The sequence below is a fragment of the Geotrypetes seraphini genome, chromosome 2 (genome assembly GCF_902459505.1).
Source record: "Geotrypetes seraphini chromosome 2, aGeoSer1.1, whole genome shotgun sequence".
NCBI lineage: Eukaryota > Metazoa > Chordata > Amphibia > Gymnophiona > Dermophiidae > Geotrypetes > Geotrypetes seraphini.
Window position 1 is genome coordinate 47118171 of NC_047085.1, and position 18525 is coordinate 47136695.

An 18525-nucleotide genomic window follows, 5' to 3' on the forward strand; every position below is an offset into this window, starting at 1 on the left:
CAGATTGTTTGATGGTGGTCTGAAATCATGTCTTCCAGCAAAAAACCCTTCTTTGTCTGCCAAGAACATTGCCAATCGTCTTCAGTTTTGCAACAAATACAGAAGCTGGAAGTCTGCAGATTGGGAGAAAGTAATATTTAGTGATGAAGCCACCTTCACTCAGTTTAAGAATTACACCGGGAGGGTTTGGAGACCTGCAAAACAAAGGTACAATGCAAAATATGTGGTGCCTCCAGTAAAGCAGTGTGAAAAAGTGATGGTATGGGGTGCAATCTGGATAATGCCTAGAAACATGACCATGACGGGACCAATTTACCTGCAGGTTCTGAAAGACAAGTTACCAGTATTCATGTCCATACATAGTACCAATCATTTTCGGCATGATGGAGCACCATGCCATTCAATTAAAGCAGTTAAAGTGTGCCTGCGAATAGCGTCATCTGGATATCATTTACTGGCTCCATGGCCTGGAAATTCTCCCGATCGCAATCCAATCGAGAATGAATGGGCGATAATGAAGAGAACTGTGGCGGACAGGCATCCAACATTACTAGAAGATCTGGAAAACCAAATAAAACAGGTGAGGACAACTCAGATCACACCGGAATACTGCCAGCAGTTATGCCATTCGATGCCTGCCCGAATCCAAGCTGTATTTGACAACAAAGGATGACACTCAAAATACTGAAAAAAGGCTTTAACAGCCACAAACTTTGCTTATTTGTATTAATTTTGGACTAGCCAACAACTACAGAATTTTTGTTCATGTACTTCATTAAAAAAAAAAAAAAAGTTTCTTGGATTGTTTGTTTGTACCTATGAGTGTTTCTTGCACTGAAATTTGCACAAACTTTTGCTCCTCACTGTATAAGATAATGCCATATTGGCATATGCAATTTTTAACTTACAATGATGATTGTGTTGGGTGTGTTGAACCTGTTGTTTTTTCTTATACATTTCTGCTGTAGGAATTAGGGAGCTTAAACTGGGATAATAGGCTTTAAACTGGGACAATTTTCAATGCATACATTTCTCTACATGGATATATCTGTGATGGGTCTGCTGTCTTTGTTTTTGATAGGTTCATTTTCTTAACTCCAACTTCTGAAGTGCCCAAAGATCTATTTTTTCTTTTTCATAAACTCGCACACAAAATAAATTGTCAGATGGCATTCCACATCATTCCAGGCACCGGAGCTAAGCATTTCCACGCAGTCTTCGTGCCCAGAAGCATCACTGGGCTCGTTCTCTTTCCAGCTGCTGTAATTCTGCAGCGGTGTGTTGTCTGTGTACATGAACTGACCCTCTTTTTCCACATCGTTTATTCCAATGAACACTCGAAACAGGCCTGCCTTGGAGACGTAATTGGCAATCAGAGAATTGGCTGCGTCATCTTTGGGCATTGCTAAGGTGCCACCTCTGATCCTACAGTGTGTCAGGGCATCTCGGTAGCTCCTTTCTTCTTTTACAATGTAATAGTATTTTTCATCTGTTTCTCTGATTCCTGCAATGACTTCATGAAAAGAAACACAGACCTTTTTAATTTTCTTTGTCTCCTAGTGCATATCAAGTTCACATTATTAAGCTAATCAAAACTTCTCATATACAATTATCACTCTCTAGTAGTTCTCAATTGTGTGGGGTTTTTTTTTCTTCTTACCCTGATTTTATTATTATTTGTAAATCGCATTGGATTATGATATTGCAATCAAATCAAATTTTTAAATAAACTTGAAACTTGAGTAATGATGTTCCATCTCCTCTCTTCTTTTTTCCTTTAGGTCTATAACAGGGTGGGCAACTCCGGTCCTCAAGGGCCGGAATCTAGTTGGGTTTTCAGGACTTCTCCAATGAATATGCATTGAAAGCATTGATCATGTTTCCCTGCTTCTGTCAAAACTTCACTGGCTTCTGGTGATTTCTAGGATTCACTTTAAATGTACCTGCCTAATTATCAAGATCTTATATGGCATTCTTCCTCCCCTAATCTCACTATCCTGGAATTCTTCGAGACCTGACACTACCAGATCCGCCCACATACTCAAACTATCTTTCACCTCGTTAAAAGGTGTCATGTATGCAGGTAAATTAGGGAAATCAATTTTCTTCAAATTCACTGAGCTTTGGAATAACCTCCCTGCCCTGCTGTGGAACCTAGGCTCATTCCGATTATTAGAAACATAGAAAGATGACGGCAGAAAAGGGCCAAGGCCCATCAAGTCTGCCCACTCTATAGACCCTCCCCTTAAGATTAGCCAATGTTTTGCCCTGATCCACGTAGGGATCCCACATGGGCGTCCCATTTATTCTTAAAATCTGGCACGCTGCTGGCCTCGATTACCTGTACTGGAAGCTTGTTCCATTGATCAATCACTCGCTCCGTGAAAGCATCTGAAAACCTGGCTTTTCTCCAAAATGTAAACCTATCTATTTAAAATGTAAAGCTAGCTATCCTCTTCTTATTATGTCCTTCCCTCATTTATTAAATTACCTGTAAACCGTGTCGAGCTCTATCTTTATGGAGATAATGCGATATACAAACTTAAGGTTTAGTTTAGTTTAGTTTAAAGCAGTGCATGCAAATAGATCTCATGCATATTCATTGAGGAAATCCTGAAAACCCGACTGGATTCTGGCCCTCGAGGACCGGAGTTGCCCACCCCTGGTCTATAACCACTTTATGTCACACACTCCTAGTCAGTGGCTTAGCGAGGGTAGGGGGTGTCCAGGGCAGACTCACACTTCTGTGCCCCCTCCCACCTGCCATCAAAACCAGAGACCCCCTGACCTCCCCGACACCAAGCGCTCCCTGCCTTCTGATCACCTCTCTACCTCCCACAAAATCCTGGTAGTTTAGTGTCTGGGTGGAGCTTTGGATCAGCCCTCCCACATCTCAAGAACTCTCCATCCCCGAAACCGGTCCCCCTCCCCTGTATCTTCATTAAAAGAAGCATATACAACCATATAAGTACAAAAATATCTTTAGAAAAAAACAAAAGAGTCAACAAATTAGAATAAAGCAGAAAAGCCAAAACAAATAGCCGAAAAAGATATCTACCTCCACAGAAATATATAAAAATGTAGTGCCCCCTTTTATCAAGCTGCATTAGGGTTTAAAAAAAAAAAAAAATTGCGGGCCACTGTGGTAAAATCTCCGACACTCATAGAATTCCTATGAGCATTGGAGCTTTTACCGCAGCAGCCTGGGATAAAAATCCCTAATGCAGCTTGATAAAAAGTTAGATAAAATCAAACCACGGAAAAATTATTAATATCTATCTATACATACATACATGCATATATATATATTTATTTATTTAATTCGTTTTCTATCCCTTTGCCCCCAAAGAGCTCAGAATGGGTTACAGGTTAAATATACATAATTTCAGTACAAGTTTACGATACAAGTTTTTATCCTAACCTAACACATACTAGGGATCTAATATTAATATACAGGTACATAATATATAGTTTACTGGTTACAATTTGCTCTGTATATCAAGGCAAAGGTTAGGTCTCTGTTGTGACCCACCGAGAAGGTGAGGCACTCTAGTGCGTCTAGTGCAGGGATCTCAAAGTCTCTCCTTGAGGGCCGCAATCCAGTCGGGTTTTCAGGATTTCCCCAATGACTATGCATTGAAAGCAGTGCATGCGCATAGATCTCATGCATATTCATTGGGGAAATTCTGAAAACCCGACTGGATTGCGGCCCTCGAGGGGGGACTTTGAGACCCCTGGTCTAGTGTGATGGCATCTATCAGTCTTGAGTTGAGGTTGGATTTAATGATGGTGGCTACACCTCCACCTCTTGTGTCAGTGTGTGAGCAAGCTATTGCTTGGTATCCTGGAGGGCACAGCATACCCAACAGGGTAGTTCCAACATTGTCTTTGAGCCAGGTTTCAGTAATTAGGAAGATGTTCCAGATGTGAGGAAAAGTCATTTAGTATAGTATCTTTGTTTTTTACAGACCTTGCATTTGCCAGTGCCATTTTGAGGTTATTGTGTGTGGGGGTGGGGGTGGGGGGATAGGCTTAAGGTATCAGGGCCTGTGTGGTAAGGGGAAGGTGACAAAGGGGAGAGTGTGGTGCAGTGGTTAAAGCTACAGCCTCAGCACCCTAGGGTTGTGGGTTCAAACCCACGCTGCTCCTTGTGACCTTGGGCAAGTCACTTAATCCCCTCATTGCCCCAGGTACATCAGATAGATTGTGAGCCCACCGGGACAAACAGGGAAAAATGCTTGAATATCTGAATAAACTCATGTAAACCGTTCTGAGCTCTCTTGGGAAAGTGGTATAGAAAAGTGAATAAATAAATAAATAAATAAATAAAATATTTACCCTGGCCTGTGTTGACTGGGATGGGGGAATACATGTTGGCAAGGAGAGCAATTGGCATTAAATAGGAGAACACAGCTTGTAGCATTGGTATTATGAAGGTAAAGTAATTTTGAATGGCTGTGGTGGTTAGGTTAGGGATATAGAGCTTTATTAGGATTTGGTTGTGTAGCAGGTGGGGTATGTTGGGGTTGATTGGAGGGTGGGCCTATATATGTAATGTGTGTGCCTAGGGGTGGGAGGATTGAGGGGTGGATGGGAAGGCATCTCGAAGGGTCTCCTGGAGTTAACATATGCTATGTCAAGGGTGCAGCTTTATAGTAGCAAAGAGTCTCTGTTAAAGGCAGAGTTAGGAGAGAATTGTAATGCAGCTTCTAGCGTAAATTGTAAAGCCACAGGTGGAGTAAAGCTGAAGCTGTCTGTTTTCGGAAGAGGAGACAGATAGAGTGATAGCCATCTTGGGCTTTATTTGATTTGAGCAGAAGTCTCTGTAAGAGGCAGAGTTAAGAGATAATACAAATACATGGGGCATCCCACATTTTGAAAACAAATGCAAATGGGGAAAACTCTTCCTCTCAAAACAGTTGCTTAATCAGCATAGGCCAACTAGGGTTCCTGTTTCGCTCAGCAAGCTTCTTCGGGGGAAAAACTTCTGATCAAATCATTGAGTTATTTAAGTGGTTTATGAATTTCTTCAGACTCTTTCAAGACATCATATGCTTGTGTTTTTCACACCCAGCCACAAAAAGGTTTATTTTTTTAATGAAAGGATATCTTTTAATGTGCTGCCAACATATAGAGCTGCAGTTTTTCAATTCCAGGAGGGAGACTTTATGGCTAGTTGTGGTTATGAAAACCTCATAACTAAAATAAACCTCTTTGTGGCTAAGATGAGATAATGTTTGTATAAGTAAGATGTGAAATAAATAGCAATATGGATCTTTATGCTGTACCCTAAATCAGAGCAGATTTATTTGTACTACTAGTGATGGTGATTCTTCCCTGACTTGATTTCAGGCTGTATTGTATTCAATATTGAGATCTTTTTCTCCGTCAGTTATCTAACTTGGTTTTCATGTCTTTCTACATTTTTGGGGGCATTGCTTTTATCGGAGAGTGTGTAGATTTTTTTCTATTTGTTTTTTAAAAAAATATTTCCCTCCCCCACTAGGGAGGGAAATTATACAACAGGTTGCCTCGATTGAGAGGGCGAGAAGCTTATTTTATAAAGATACACAGGACAATTCTATGACTGGGCACCAATGCTAGGTTTCAAAAATTAAGGGGCCCTTTTACGGGCCTCTACAATAGGTGCCGCTCAGCGTGATTCACTAAACAGCGCCCAATTTTGCTTGAATCGCACTGAACGGTGCCTACATCTGCGCCTAACTTTTGGGCGCTTCTTATAGAATTTGCCCTTAAGTACATAAGCGCACACTAAAGTTTCCAAGTTTATTGCATATTTGATATACCTTCTATCAAAGTGCAGTAAGTCCTCTGCTCTCCAACTCAGCCAGCTGATTAACCGTTCCCTTAACTGTGTCAATGACATCCTGTTTGTCTGTCTTGGCTGTTTAGATTGTAAGCTCTTTCGAGCAGGGACTGTTTTCTTCTTCTTTGTGATCCTGTACAGCACTGCGTATGTCTGGTAGCATTATAGAAATAATTCATAGTAGTAGTAGTAGTGTGAAGAGTTTTAGTTTTTGGGAAGCAGAGCTGAGATTGTGATGTCATAATGCCTTATTCCACCAATAAGAGCCAACCTCATCAGTGATGTCATAATGACTTGATTGTCTGTACTCCCCTCTTCCCTCCAACCTAGCCAGCAGATTAACCGTTACCCTTAACTGTATCCATGACATCCTGTTTGTCTGTCTTGGCTGTTTAGATTGTAAGCTCTTTCGAGCAGGGACTGTTTTCTTTTTCTTTGTGACTCTGTGCAGCGCTGCATGCGTCTGGTAGCGCTATAGAAATAATTAATAGTAATAGTGCTACCGTGCTTACTGCAGGTTAAAAATCACTACTGTGAGGCACGCTCAAGTGTCCCACGATACTTTTGGCATCTGTGCTCACTTCCCATGCACTAAAATAGTTTATATATTTTAACACTAGAGGCATGTTTGGGGACTGAGAGTAGGTATGTTCTGTGCTAATAGGTTAGAACACCTACATTGCAGCAGGCTAACTGATTCATGCGTGATTAGCGCGGAAGCCTCTACCACCTAGAAAATAGGTGTCAATACGTGCGCTCGCACTAATAACCATGGGCTAATGGGGAAATTAGTGCAAGACCATTAATTGAGGAAATGGGAAATGCATCCATTTTACATTACATTAGTGACTTCTATTCTGCCAATACCTTGCAGTTCTAGGCGGATTACAAAAGAAGATAACTGGACATTTCCAGGAAAATTACAGATTAGGGTGATAATTACATGGTTGAGACTTTGCTGGGAAATTTACAAGACTGGGAGTAGTCAAGGAGCTGTAGTAGTATTTCTTGATAAATTTTCTGAATAGCAAGGTTTCAATTTCCTTTTGGAATGTTTTGAAGTCGGTCGTTGTCAGCATGTCGGAGAGGTGGCGATCTAGTTTCGCTGCTTGCGTTGCTAGTAGGTTGTACCTTTGATTGGTTGGGGGGGAGGGGTAAATGGGGTCTGAGTTCTCCTTGGTCTGGTTGATTTGTTCCGGTTTAGGCGCTTGATTAGGTAGGTGGGGGCAGTGCCGTTCATTACTTTGACTAATAGACAGTAAAATTTGAATAATATTCGCGCTTGTGTAGGAAGCCAGTGCGAGTCACATTTGCATAGTGAGTGGATCAGTCTGAGGGCTGTGTTGAGGAAATGGGAAATGCCGCCATTTTACAGCCACACTAAGGGGAGAATTCATCAAAGGGCACTAAGGCCCAAATTCTGTAACTAGCGCCTAAAGTTAGGCACCTGTTTCGGAGGCACCCACCTAGATAGGCGCCTCTCTAAAAGTGAATAACGAGCCCAATTACGCTTTTTAATCAGCACTGATTGAAACCTAGGCGCCTAGCAAGAAAGCGCGATTCTGTAACAAGGCACCGCTAAAAATTTAGGCGGCCTTCCAAAGAAATAGGCACTATGCATGTTCGGCATGGGCGTGGCTACGTGTTAGGCTACGTGGCTACGTGTTGCAGAATCACTGGTCTTAAGCATGTTTAAGCGCTCGCATGGTGAAGTAGGCCGCTGTCTAGGCCTACCTTGAAATGGAGACCTCACACACTATACACTGATTTCAATTAAAGTATATTTATTAGCAAATCAGTAACAGCTTACAAGAATAAATCATTCAGCATATAGAGTAACAGAATGTGATCTTCAGGCCTGAGGATCCTTTGATGTCTGTTCTGTTTACTTCCTTTTAAAAGGCCTATTTTATACATTTCTTGGTGGCCAGCACCACGTTGGTCTAAATCACATGATAAATCTTTATTGGTTATTTTTTACTCGTCATTACAGGACTCTCATGGAGAAGAGAGGCTGAGAAAGATAGATTTGAGGACATATATTTCATGGGCGTTCAGTAGAAATTACTGGCATAAAGACCGCCCTCAAAAATATGCCTGAACACCAAGTATGCACCAGCCGGTACCAGGAGGAAAATTTAGGAAGAATGAGATAAAAGAAGCCAGGCATCAGTTCCCCAACACTTATGATAATGAAGGTTCACAAAGATGCATGCTGACAGAAAATGGATATATATAGATAACAGTGATAGAGTGATAGAGCATACATCAGGCTGGCCAGACTGATGGAGAACTTCCGAAGAGTTCTGAAGCTCTGGTCCCGGGAGCCCTCTTTTATAGGACTCTGACAGCTCTGGCCCATCTTGATGCATGTTACATTTCACATTTTCATTGGTTAATAATATTTATTATCTCATTTATTAATCTAATGATTGGTTAACATGAGTGATACTGTGTTACCACACCCCTTATGATCTAATTCTACCCTGATTTCCCGTAAATGTCCTGTTAATATACCAAGCCCTGCCTCCGAGCACCTGGCCTAATGTTTTTTAGCTCTGTGGTTAGTTTTTACTTCCTTACATCCCTTGTTCTTACGCTGCACAGCCCAGTTTCTTGATGAATTTCTTACATCAATTTCTGTGACTTCCTTTCCAGCTATGTTTTGTGGTTTTCCTTTCCTTCAAGAAAGCAGAAGTGTCTTTCAGAGCTGACAGTTTGTTAGAGTTTGTTAGTCAATGGGCGCCTAACTTTTAGTTGTGCCTAGAGCTGGCCTATTTAACGGGTGCCTCTACAATAGGTGCCGCTCAGCGTGATTCACTAAACAGCGCCCAATTTTGCTTGAATCGCACTGAACGGTTGCCTACATCTGCGCCTAACTTTTGGGCGCTTCTTATAGAATTTGCCCTTAAGTGCATAAGCGCACACTAAAGTTTCCAAGTTTATTGCATATTTGATATACCTTCTATCAAAGGTTACCTAGACGGTTTACACTACTACATTTAAATGAATAAAAAAAGAGAAGGGAAGCATTCAAAGTTCAAATATCAAGGACAGAGAAGGGAAGCATTCAAAATTCAAATATCAAGGACAGAACAGCCAAGGACAAAGGGTAACAAAGGGGCCCATGGGTAAGGATAAGTAAAGTCCATCGAGCTAAAAAAATTAAAAGGGAGGTAAAAAAAAGGGGTGGGAATAACAATAGGAAGGGGGAAGCGCTTCTTAAAAGCGGTTTGTGATTATTACTCCAGCCCATTATATTCCTACGGTTGTCTTTAACATTTAGCACATGCTAATTGTTAGCACACGCTGATGTGGTTAGCATGCGCTAAAGCACTTTGAGGGAAATCCTGATAAGGGCCACTTAAATTTAGGCACCAGCAAGCACCTAGATCGCACCTGCCAGTGCATAATTTAATTGTTGCTATCTGCTTTAAGTGGTGCAATAATTGATTGCACCATTAAAAGCCAATTAAAAAACAATTAAAAAAAAATCCTAGGCGCCTCCCAGGGCCGGCAGCTACCACTCGGGTGCCTAGCGGTACTTAAGGTTAGATTCTTAAACCTTCGCAGTAAAAAAAAAACGATGGGTTGCCTGTATTGTAGTGATTTCAGAAAGGCGAGACATTCTCAAAAAACTGTGCATGCAAATGAGGTTGGCGGAGAGTAGCGAAGTTTTGCTAAATTTACACAAGATGTGTCGCTGGTGATAGTGATCGGTACATGTGCAGAACACACCATGAAAGAGGTATAAATGTGCGCATGTGCCAGGAAAAGCAATGCCGTAAGCGGTGTGTCAATCATAGGCGTGCCAGAGCTATTGGATGAAAGGAAGGGAGGGGAGATGCAACATCGGCTTTCAACAAGCACACATAAGACATGCCTTTTCTCCCCCCAAAACTGCTATGATTCACATAAATCTTGTAATTTATTTTTAATGTCAAATTTTATCATGAACCACAGCCAGAAACACATAAGTCACATCTATAATACTCAAGAAGCATGCTTTTGTCCATCCCCTCCCCCCCAAAAAACTATAATTTATGTGAATCATATAGTTTTTATTTTTATTTTTTTCATGAGCCACAGTCAAAACACATGCCAGAGATACGCTTTTCATAGTACCGGCACCCCCATACTAGTCGCAGATTTTTGGTCACCAAAAGCCGATGGAGAATCACTCGGCGATATTGAAGAATCCACCAGAGTGCTCATTTAAATATTGATGAGTCCATTTGGATGGTAGAATCAGAGACTGCTAGGAAGCTTGGAAAAAAGCACAGTTCTTTTGATAATCCGTCGCTAAAATACAGATGATCTATTCGTACCGATCTACATAGATTCTACCCCCAATCAAAACTGACTCAAAAGTTAAGCTTTTAGGTATTATCCTTGATAAAAAATCTCAACTAAATGACTTTTCTCAACAGATCAGCTCAGTTATGCAGAAATGTCTACAAATTCAGACTAATTCGATCCCTAACCTCAATATCCTGATTCATTTCTCACATCAACTACTGTAACTCCTTATATCAGGGCATAATTCATAAGGAAATACATCATCTTCAAATTTTACAAAATACAGCAGTAAAACTCATCTACAGAGCAAAAAAATGTGATCACGTCACCCTCTCCACTGCGACGCCCATTGGTTACCCATTACCCACCATATAACCTATAAAATTGTTTGCTTACTTACAAAACCACCCACACTAATACCCCTGCTTTCATCGACAAATATCTAATTCTCTACATCCCCCAGAATTGGGGAACACATTAGCAGAATAAATACCTAGGTTCAGGAGGCGCCACTCATCCAGCATTGGACTGAGTTACAACACCCTGTGACATCTCTTAGATTCTCTATATTAGAAGGTCCCCTTTTAATACGTGGAGGGAACCTTGCTAAGCTATTGTGGAACAGAGAGCAACAATGGATTTATAAGTTAAATACATTAATGCCCCAGAGTCTAAATTGTGAAATTGAGTTGTGCGCTTTTTTATAATGGATATTCATCAGTATGTAGGACTTTTTTGGTAGCGAAAGCTTTCTCCGTTAGTGCTGGTTTTTTGAAAAAATGGATTCTTTGTGGTTCCTATTGGTTGAGTGTGTGTTTGATTACCTCAAAACGTTTTATCGTGGTGATGTGATACTTCCTCTGGTTTAAAAGATCTTCAGTCAGTTCTTTTTTGCCATTAAGAAGTACCTTGGAGTGTCTTTTTGGAACGATTTAAGAATTAAATCAGGTACCATTTAGTACAGCTATTACATTTTTGAAAACTTTCATTGATATGTTTAATATGTAAAATTAAAAAAGTAATTTAAAAAGTAGTTTGTTATTTTAATTTTGAGAGGTTTGTTTGCTCTTTCATGTTGTCTTCCAGCAATTAAAAATTTCAATATTGGTTCCCTGAAGCAGAGAACGAAACGTGCACGTCGGGACCAACAGATAGATAAGTGCATTAATTTTATTCAGTTTTTGCAAAGAGATGAACAACACATTATTGAACTGTATTTCAACATATAAGCGGTCAAATGTGGAAAATTATGCAATGATTGGGTGGTGAGATGCTTGGAGACTTGACCTCTGTTTTATACCTTCAGGTCTCTGAGCATAAACTTCCCACATTCATAGCTTTATATTTATGCACTAGTATATTTTGTAAAGAACTTTGTAGTACTGAAGGAAGTGTTTCTGATTTTTGATTCTTGATACATCCATCTTTAGCATTAACTTTTAACATTCAGCTTTCTTCCATTTTTCTGCTGTCTTCTCAAAATCTATCTACTTTTCCATGTCTTCCCTTCCCATCTATCCATGTGTACCATCTCCTCCCTCTTTCTTCTCCCCTGTTCCCATCTAAACCATAAGAAGCATTTCTTCTTATCTCTTCCCTGACACACCCATTGCTGTGCACCTCCTTCCTCCCTCTGTCTCCCCTAACCCTTCATCCCTGTGCACCATCTCATTCCTCTCCCATGGTCAGACAACTCTGTCTTCCCCCTTCATATGGTCTGGCATCTTTCTCCTCTCCTTCCCATAGCCTGGAATCTCTCTCCTCTCCCATAGTCTGGCATCTCTCTCTCCTTCCCTCCCTCTTCCCAAGGTCTAACATCTCTCTCCTTCTCTCCTCTTCTTTCTGCGGTCTTGCATCTCTCCTCTCTGTAGTCTGGCATCTCTCTCTCCCCTCCTTCCCTTCCATTCTGTGGTCTGGCAAACTAAACAAAGCAAATGTTTTTCATGGTACATTATAATTGAAATTATAAAATTGCAAAACCAACAAAAAATAAAATTTGAGAGTTATTTATTTATAGTTCTTTAAGCTACGAATGTGTAATTGTAACGCCGATGAAACTAAAGTAGATAGAATAGAATTGCTTATCAATGCGATGTATGAGCTTGTTTTTGAGTGCAAATTAACTCAAAATGTGGCTCGATAGTCAACAAGCAAACATGCATTTCATCATCAACCATCTGCAGTCGTTCTCTTTTTTTTTTAATTTAATTTCTTTCAGAGCTGAAAATTCAAGTTAGGATAACTACTGCATAAAAAATAAAAATAAAATTACTTGTTAGTTTTCAAGGACCAATCACATCAAAGAATGATGTTTGTCTGGGTTGTATCCTTACGCATGCAGACGCTCATAACATTTACAGACTCTTGCGTACGCGATGTATATGCCATCTATTCTAGTGTCCACTTATGAAGGGAATTTTTCAAAAGTAAAATTCTGGAATGTCTCATGGCACACCTGGAATCTCTTCGGAGCACACCAAAGTGCCATGGTACACAGATTGAGAGACATTGAGATAATGAATGCTCTGGATGGGCAGATTGGATGGCCCATTTGGCCTTTATCTGCCATCATGTTTCTATGTTTCTATGAAGGGTATGTTCCCTTTATAGAATATACTTAGCGCTAGGTTGTTTTTTTCAGTGCCCATTTTTAAGTGCCATTTATGGAATTCTCCCCAGAGAGGGCAGTTTTCAAATAGCTGTTTCACCCATGCAAATAAGCAACTACACGGGTATCCAGCTTTGTGAAAATTACCCTTTGAACATGCTATAACATCTTACCATCCAACTTGCTAGTGTTGCTTTACCATCGATAAAAGAACTGTAAAACAACTAACCATTTTTTACAAACTTCAGAGAGGTCTTGAGTCGAGCAACATTAACATCCAGCTGTCCAACAAATTTGCGGTATCTTCCACAGTCACAGACACTGCCTGATAAATTTAAACAAAAAAAAAAAAAAGTGAAAACGATGACTCAACAAAATAAGTGCAAGCATTTATATCTGCAATATTCTGTATTACAATAACTGCAAAATGATCCAAGGAAGGAGGTGAGCAGAGCAGGTGAACTACTGTATATGGATGTGTGGTCATCGGTGGCGTAGTACGGGTGAGCGGCACCTGGGGCAGTGGCACCCCCTCCACCACTGCACATGCACCCCCTTCTCTTTCGTCAGTGTTGTCTCCCCCTTTGATGTCACTTCCTATGTGCCTGTCCTGGAAGTGACATCAGAGAGAGTGCCAATGCCGACGCGGGCAGCAACCTCATGCCGGGGAAGAAAATGAGGTACGGGGAAAGGCAAGGGGCACACGCAGCAAGGAGAGGAGCCGGGGGTGGGAGGGGGGGGCAGAGAGGAGGAGGAGGTGCCATGCCTTTAGGAAAATGGAACCCGGGACGGACTGCTTCCCTCACCCCCCTCCTTACTATGCCATTGGTAGTCATTTAGAACAGTGTTCTTCAACCTTTTGACACCTATGGACCAGCAGAAATAAAAGAATTATTTTGTGGATCAGCACTGGTCTGCGGACCAGCAGTTGAAGAATACTGGGCTAAGTCGTGGGCCAGACCCCGCCCATCTCTGCCCCAGACCCCGCCCCATAACAGTACTAATTGTAACACTATTTTTTCCTTTCATTTTTCATATATACACACAATATAATCTTATTAACAATACATAATGGTTAACCACAAAATTAAACTACACAAAGCACACTGCATGTTTTCCAACATTCATTCCTACCAGAAAACAGATAAATACGGGACCAAAAACTAAATACGGGACCAAACTAAAAGTACAAATATATACAAACGAACCCTAAGACGCAAGACTCTGCATACAATGCAACACCAGAGAAAAAGAAACAAAAGCATTTCTTCCTGAACAGTGTAAAATATAGACAGCAGATGTAAATTCTCAAAATTGACACAATTCAATCACTAAATTAAAAAATAAAATCATTCTCCCCTACCTTTGTTGTCTCCCTCCCTCCATGCTGTGCTTTACCTTCTGGCCTGCTCCCGCCTGGCCATTTTATGCCGCCCCCGGTATTATCTTTGGGCCAGCTCCCTCTTCCTCACTGCCGCAGTGCACAAAGCCATGGGCAGCGGCTCCTCGCTTGTCCCACGCCTCATCTGGAAGCCTTCCCTCTGACATCAGAGAGAAGGCTTCCGGTTCAGGTATAGGATCTGCTGCCTGCAGCTTTGTGCAATGCGACAGTAAGGAAGAGGGAGCTGGCCTGAAGATAAGGCCGCATCGATCACACTGTGGACTGATGGCTGAAGAACACTGTCTTGGGCCTGATGCATGTGTTGGCCCTGCGGACCGGCAGGAAATATCTGCGGACCGGCACCGATCCACGGACCAGCAATTGAAGAACACTGATTTAGAATATACTCAAGTAAACAAATGCAAAAATCTAGAAAGGCTGGACCGAAGACACAGCAGGGAGAAATAAGATCTCAGAACTCTCCATGCAGCAACTGAATACATCTTTAACCATGTGGAGAGTTTATGATTTATCCTGTTGCCATGTGAAGAATTTTAACATCTTTTTCTCTTTGCTATTTATTTGGTTCCAACCTGTCTATAGTTTTGTATTTGTTTAGTTAAATACATTTGAGCATAGTACACTAATTACTCGAAACCCAAACGATGAAGTCACGACTGTCTTATTTTGGTCACGCCGTCAGAAGAGAGAGATCTGCTGGAGAAGGACATCATTTTTGGGAAGATTGAAGGAACCAGGCGAAGAGGGCGACCTGCAATCAGATGGCTGGACACGTTGAAAGACCACCATGAGGATGACGCTGGAGGACCCTACCCGGACTAGCACAAAACCAATTTCTTTTTAGATTTCTAATTCATCAAATCGCTAGGACGCAAACACGAGTCAATGGCACCTAACGACAACTTTATTTTTATGTATCTAGTTATTTAGAAGTCCTTTCACTAAGTGGCAGCAAGCACAAATGAATGCTTACCGTGGCTTATAGTGCATTACTGCAGGCCATGCTCAAGCGTCCTGCAGTAATTTTGGCATCGGTGTGCTCTTCCCTATATTAAATAAATAGATTTTTTTCTTTTTAGTGCTGGGGGTGTGTCTGGGGACAACGAGTAATGTGTTCGGCACTAATCAGTGCACTACATTGCCGTTCCATATGCTAACCGATTATCTCTTGGATAGTGTGTGAGCCCGCATCACTTACAAAATAGATGGCATAAGGGACTCAAGTGCTAATGGGAAAAGACTCATATTTATCCATTTAACCCATGTGGTAAAAATGGCCTTAGCGTGTGGGAAGGACCTACCCACATAAGCACGTGCTAAGGCCAATTTTTACTGCAGTTTGGTGAAAGGGCCCCTTAGAACGATGTGGGAAACAACCAAAACATTTTTGGCTATGCACATCCCAAGAACATAAGAATTGCCATACTGGGACAGACTGAAGGTCCATGAAGCCCAGCATCCTGTTTCCAGCAATGGCCAATGCAGGTCCCAAGTAGTGAAACAGATTTTATGCTGCTTATCCTAGGAATAAGCAGTGGATTTCCTCAAGCCATCTCAATAATGGCCTATGGACTTCTCTTTTAGGAAATTAGCTAAGCCTTTTTTTAAACCCAGCTAAGCTAACTGATTTCACCATATTCGCCGGCAACAAATTTGGGTTTTTCTCATTGCTTTTCCAATAGTAGCTCAAGATTGAGTTGCTTTCAGGCACATTAGTTATTTCCCTGTCTCTGGTGGGCTCACAATAGTTATTCACTCCACAGAGCGGAAGTGTATGTAAGCTGGGGAAGGTTAAAGAGAGGAGATGAAATTAGGAAAAAATGAAAACAATTGGGGAAATAGAGTGTGGTGTAGATGGGCTGAGGGAAAAGAGGCACCGCTGTGCTGGTGCCACTGCAGGAAGAGAGCAGAGGAACCGAGGCAGGAGCATAGAAAGCGCACTGGACCACCGGGATGAGGAAAAAAGGTATCGGGGAGGGGGATGCCTGCTTTACCTGTCTTTGCCTGGCTGGCTGGCTGGCTTGGGGTTGACTGATTTGAGGATAGCTGGCTGGCTTGGAACTGGCTGGCTGGCTTGGGGTTGGCTGGGGGCTGGCTTGGCTGGCTTGAGACTGGCTGGGGGTTGGCTTGGGACTGGCTTGGGGCTGGGAGCTTGAGTAGTGGCACTGGATGGCTGGTAGGGGGGGCGCTATAATGCTGTAATGGAATGGATAGTGTGCAAGACATGTTTGTGGAGTATATTGTAGATTTTTCTACATATGACACCTGCCTTTCATATGGTTCTGGGTAAATCTAGTTAGATGCATATGTGATAGTTAAGGCCGCGCCCAATAGAAACTTATAAAAATCTGAATATGGAATGCGGCAAAGGCCAGAAAAATGACATTAGAGAATAACAGGAAAAAACTAGGGGTTATTAGGAGGGAAAATGTATATGTATTTTGCTGAATTAAGCGGGATCATAGAGGAAACCAGGTAGAGATACATAACATACTTATAGAGGTATTAATAACTCCATTTTGTATTAATCTGCTTCCATTTTGGTTTCTGTTCTTCTTTGTTTCTGTGTCTAAAAGAGTTTGCGCCAAACGATCCTCATGGCCTAATTGATAACAGATGTTCTTGAGCTAGTTAGCTTGGAGCATATCTGATTTCACATCCAATGCTGGGTATAGAAGAAAGTGAATATGATTTGTATTTAAGTATTGAATAGTTTATGAATGTTTTGGGGCCCCCGAATGTGTGTGAGAATGTGTTTGATTATGTGTATGAATATATGTTTAAACATTAGAATTGATTTTGAAAATTGCATTTTTATATATTTTAAACCAGGAGAAATCCTGAGAAAGTAACATCTGCAATTTGACCTCTCTGACCTTTACTATAGGCAACTCTCTCTACTCTGTGACGTTAGGGGGGTGGGGCTCACACACAGAGGCTGTTGTTTTCTGTACAGCCTTTGAGTTCCTGACACAGAAAGCTGGGTTGATGCAAAGTTTGCTCTGGGTATTTAAATGAGATATATATATTAAAAAAGTTCTGTGGAAAAAATATATAATTTATGAAACTTTTCTTTGAGCCCGATAACTATGTTAAAAGGAATTTCTTTGTTCATACCTAAGGATGGCCTCTGTTGGCTGATTGGTTGTCAAGTGTGATGTCATACTAGGTACTGAAAAGGTATATAAGTGAACCTTGTGGGAGTGGTTCTCTGAGTTCATATTTGACAGGAGAGATGCACTTTGACGTGTCTGACTATACATGACTCCTTGTACAAATTACCTTTTGAAAGTTGAATCTGTTAAAGCTAATAAAAAATAACCATTTGGAAAAGATTTGTGCAATTGTCATTATTCCTGAACACCTAAGAGCAGGTCTAGCTGCTTAAGTGGTGACCAAGATGGGACTGTTGCTTTAGGGTGAGGTTAGGTTAGGTTTACCCTGCTTAAGCTGGCTGGCTGACTGCCACTACATATGCCTACCATTAGACATGCCCACCACTAGACGTGCCCTGTACCCTGTTCCAGCCTACCACTAAACCACTAGAGGGGAGACAGGGTACAGGGCACACCATTTGGTTCAGAATTTTTTTTTCTTGGGTTTTCCTCCTCTACAGGTGGGTGCGTCTTATGGAGCAAAAAATATGGTAGATACAAGCTGGTCATCATTATCATTCACTACCAGATGTATTTTGTTTTTCCTTGGTTTTCTTTGTTGGGTGAGGGGCAGTTTGTTGTGACATGAGTTGAGCGCCCCCGATCATTTTCAAAAGTTGACTCCTATGGTCAAAACCAGTACCAAAGATGCACATTCAGACAACATCTGTGCACAGATACAATTCACTACAATTCTCTGTTATTTCTTTTTTTGTTTTGGGTAGCTAATAGTCTCAAAAATACTGATAGGAAGAAAAGATTGTATAAAATAGAAATGGATGTATATCACTCAGAGTTTTCTCAGGACAAGCCTTATACATACTGTAATAAGCTCGCAATATCAGACAAAAGAGACAGATTTGTGATTTGTGCTCCTGTCCCAGAAATATTTTTTGAGGCAAGATAACAGAAATTCTCCTGGGAAGGCACTGCCCTCCCAACACAGAAATGTGTGTCAGAGAGTAGAAGAACCCCCCTTTGCTGGGACTAGGAGTTCAGTTTTTATAGGTTTTTGAGTAACATGTACAGAGTGGGAAAATGCATATTCATTAGCTCAGATACACCTTTCATGTAGCTAGTGGCATAGTAAGAAGGATGAGGGGTACAGACACACACACACACCTGCACCTCCAATTAGCTTGTTCAGCTGCATTCTGAATTCATATTGTTTCTTTCTGTGCACAAGCAGGTGGTAGCTCACATTGAGGAAAAGAACAGAAATGTATTTCAGAAA

At 41.3% G+C, this 18525-nt stretch overlaps 1 protein-coding gene across 1 annotated transcript in view; it reads right to left on the bottom strand.

Moving 5' to 3' along the window:
* Window positions 1-566: 566 nt before the first annotated feature.
* COLEC10 (collectin subfamily member 10) overlaps window positions 567-18525 on the bottom strand; it is a 65695-nt gene continuing 47736 nt past the window's right edge. The window contains exons 5-6 of the mRNA XM_033930054.1: window positions 12964-13059; window positions 567-1513 (exon numbers count right to left, since the gene is read on the bottom strand). Coding sequence (XP_033785945.1) covers window positions 1122-1513; window positions 12964-13059 — 488 coding nt within the window. The 3' untranslated portion in view covers window positions 567-1121. The remainder of the gene's footprint in view (window positions 1514-12963; window positions 13060-18525) is intronic.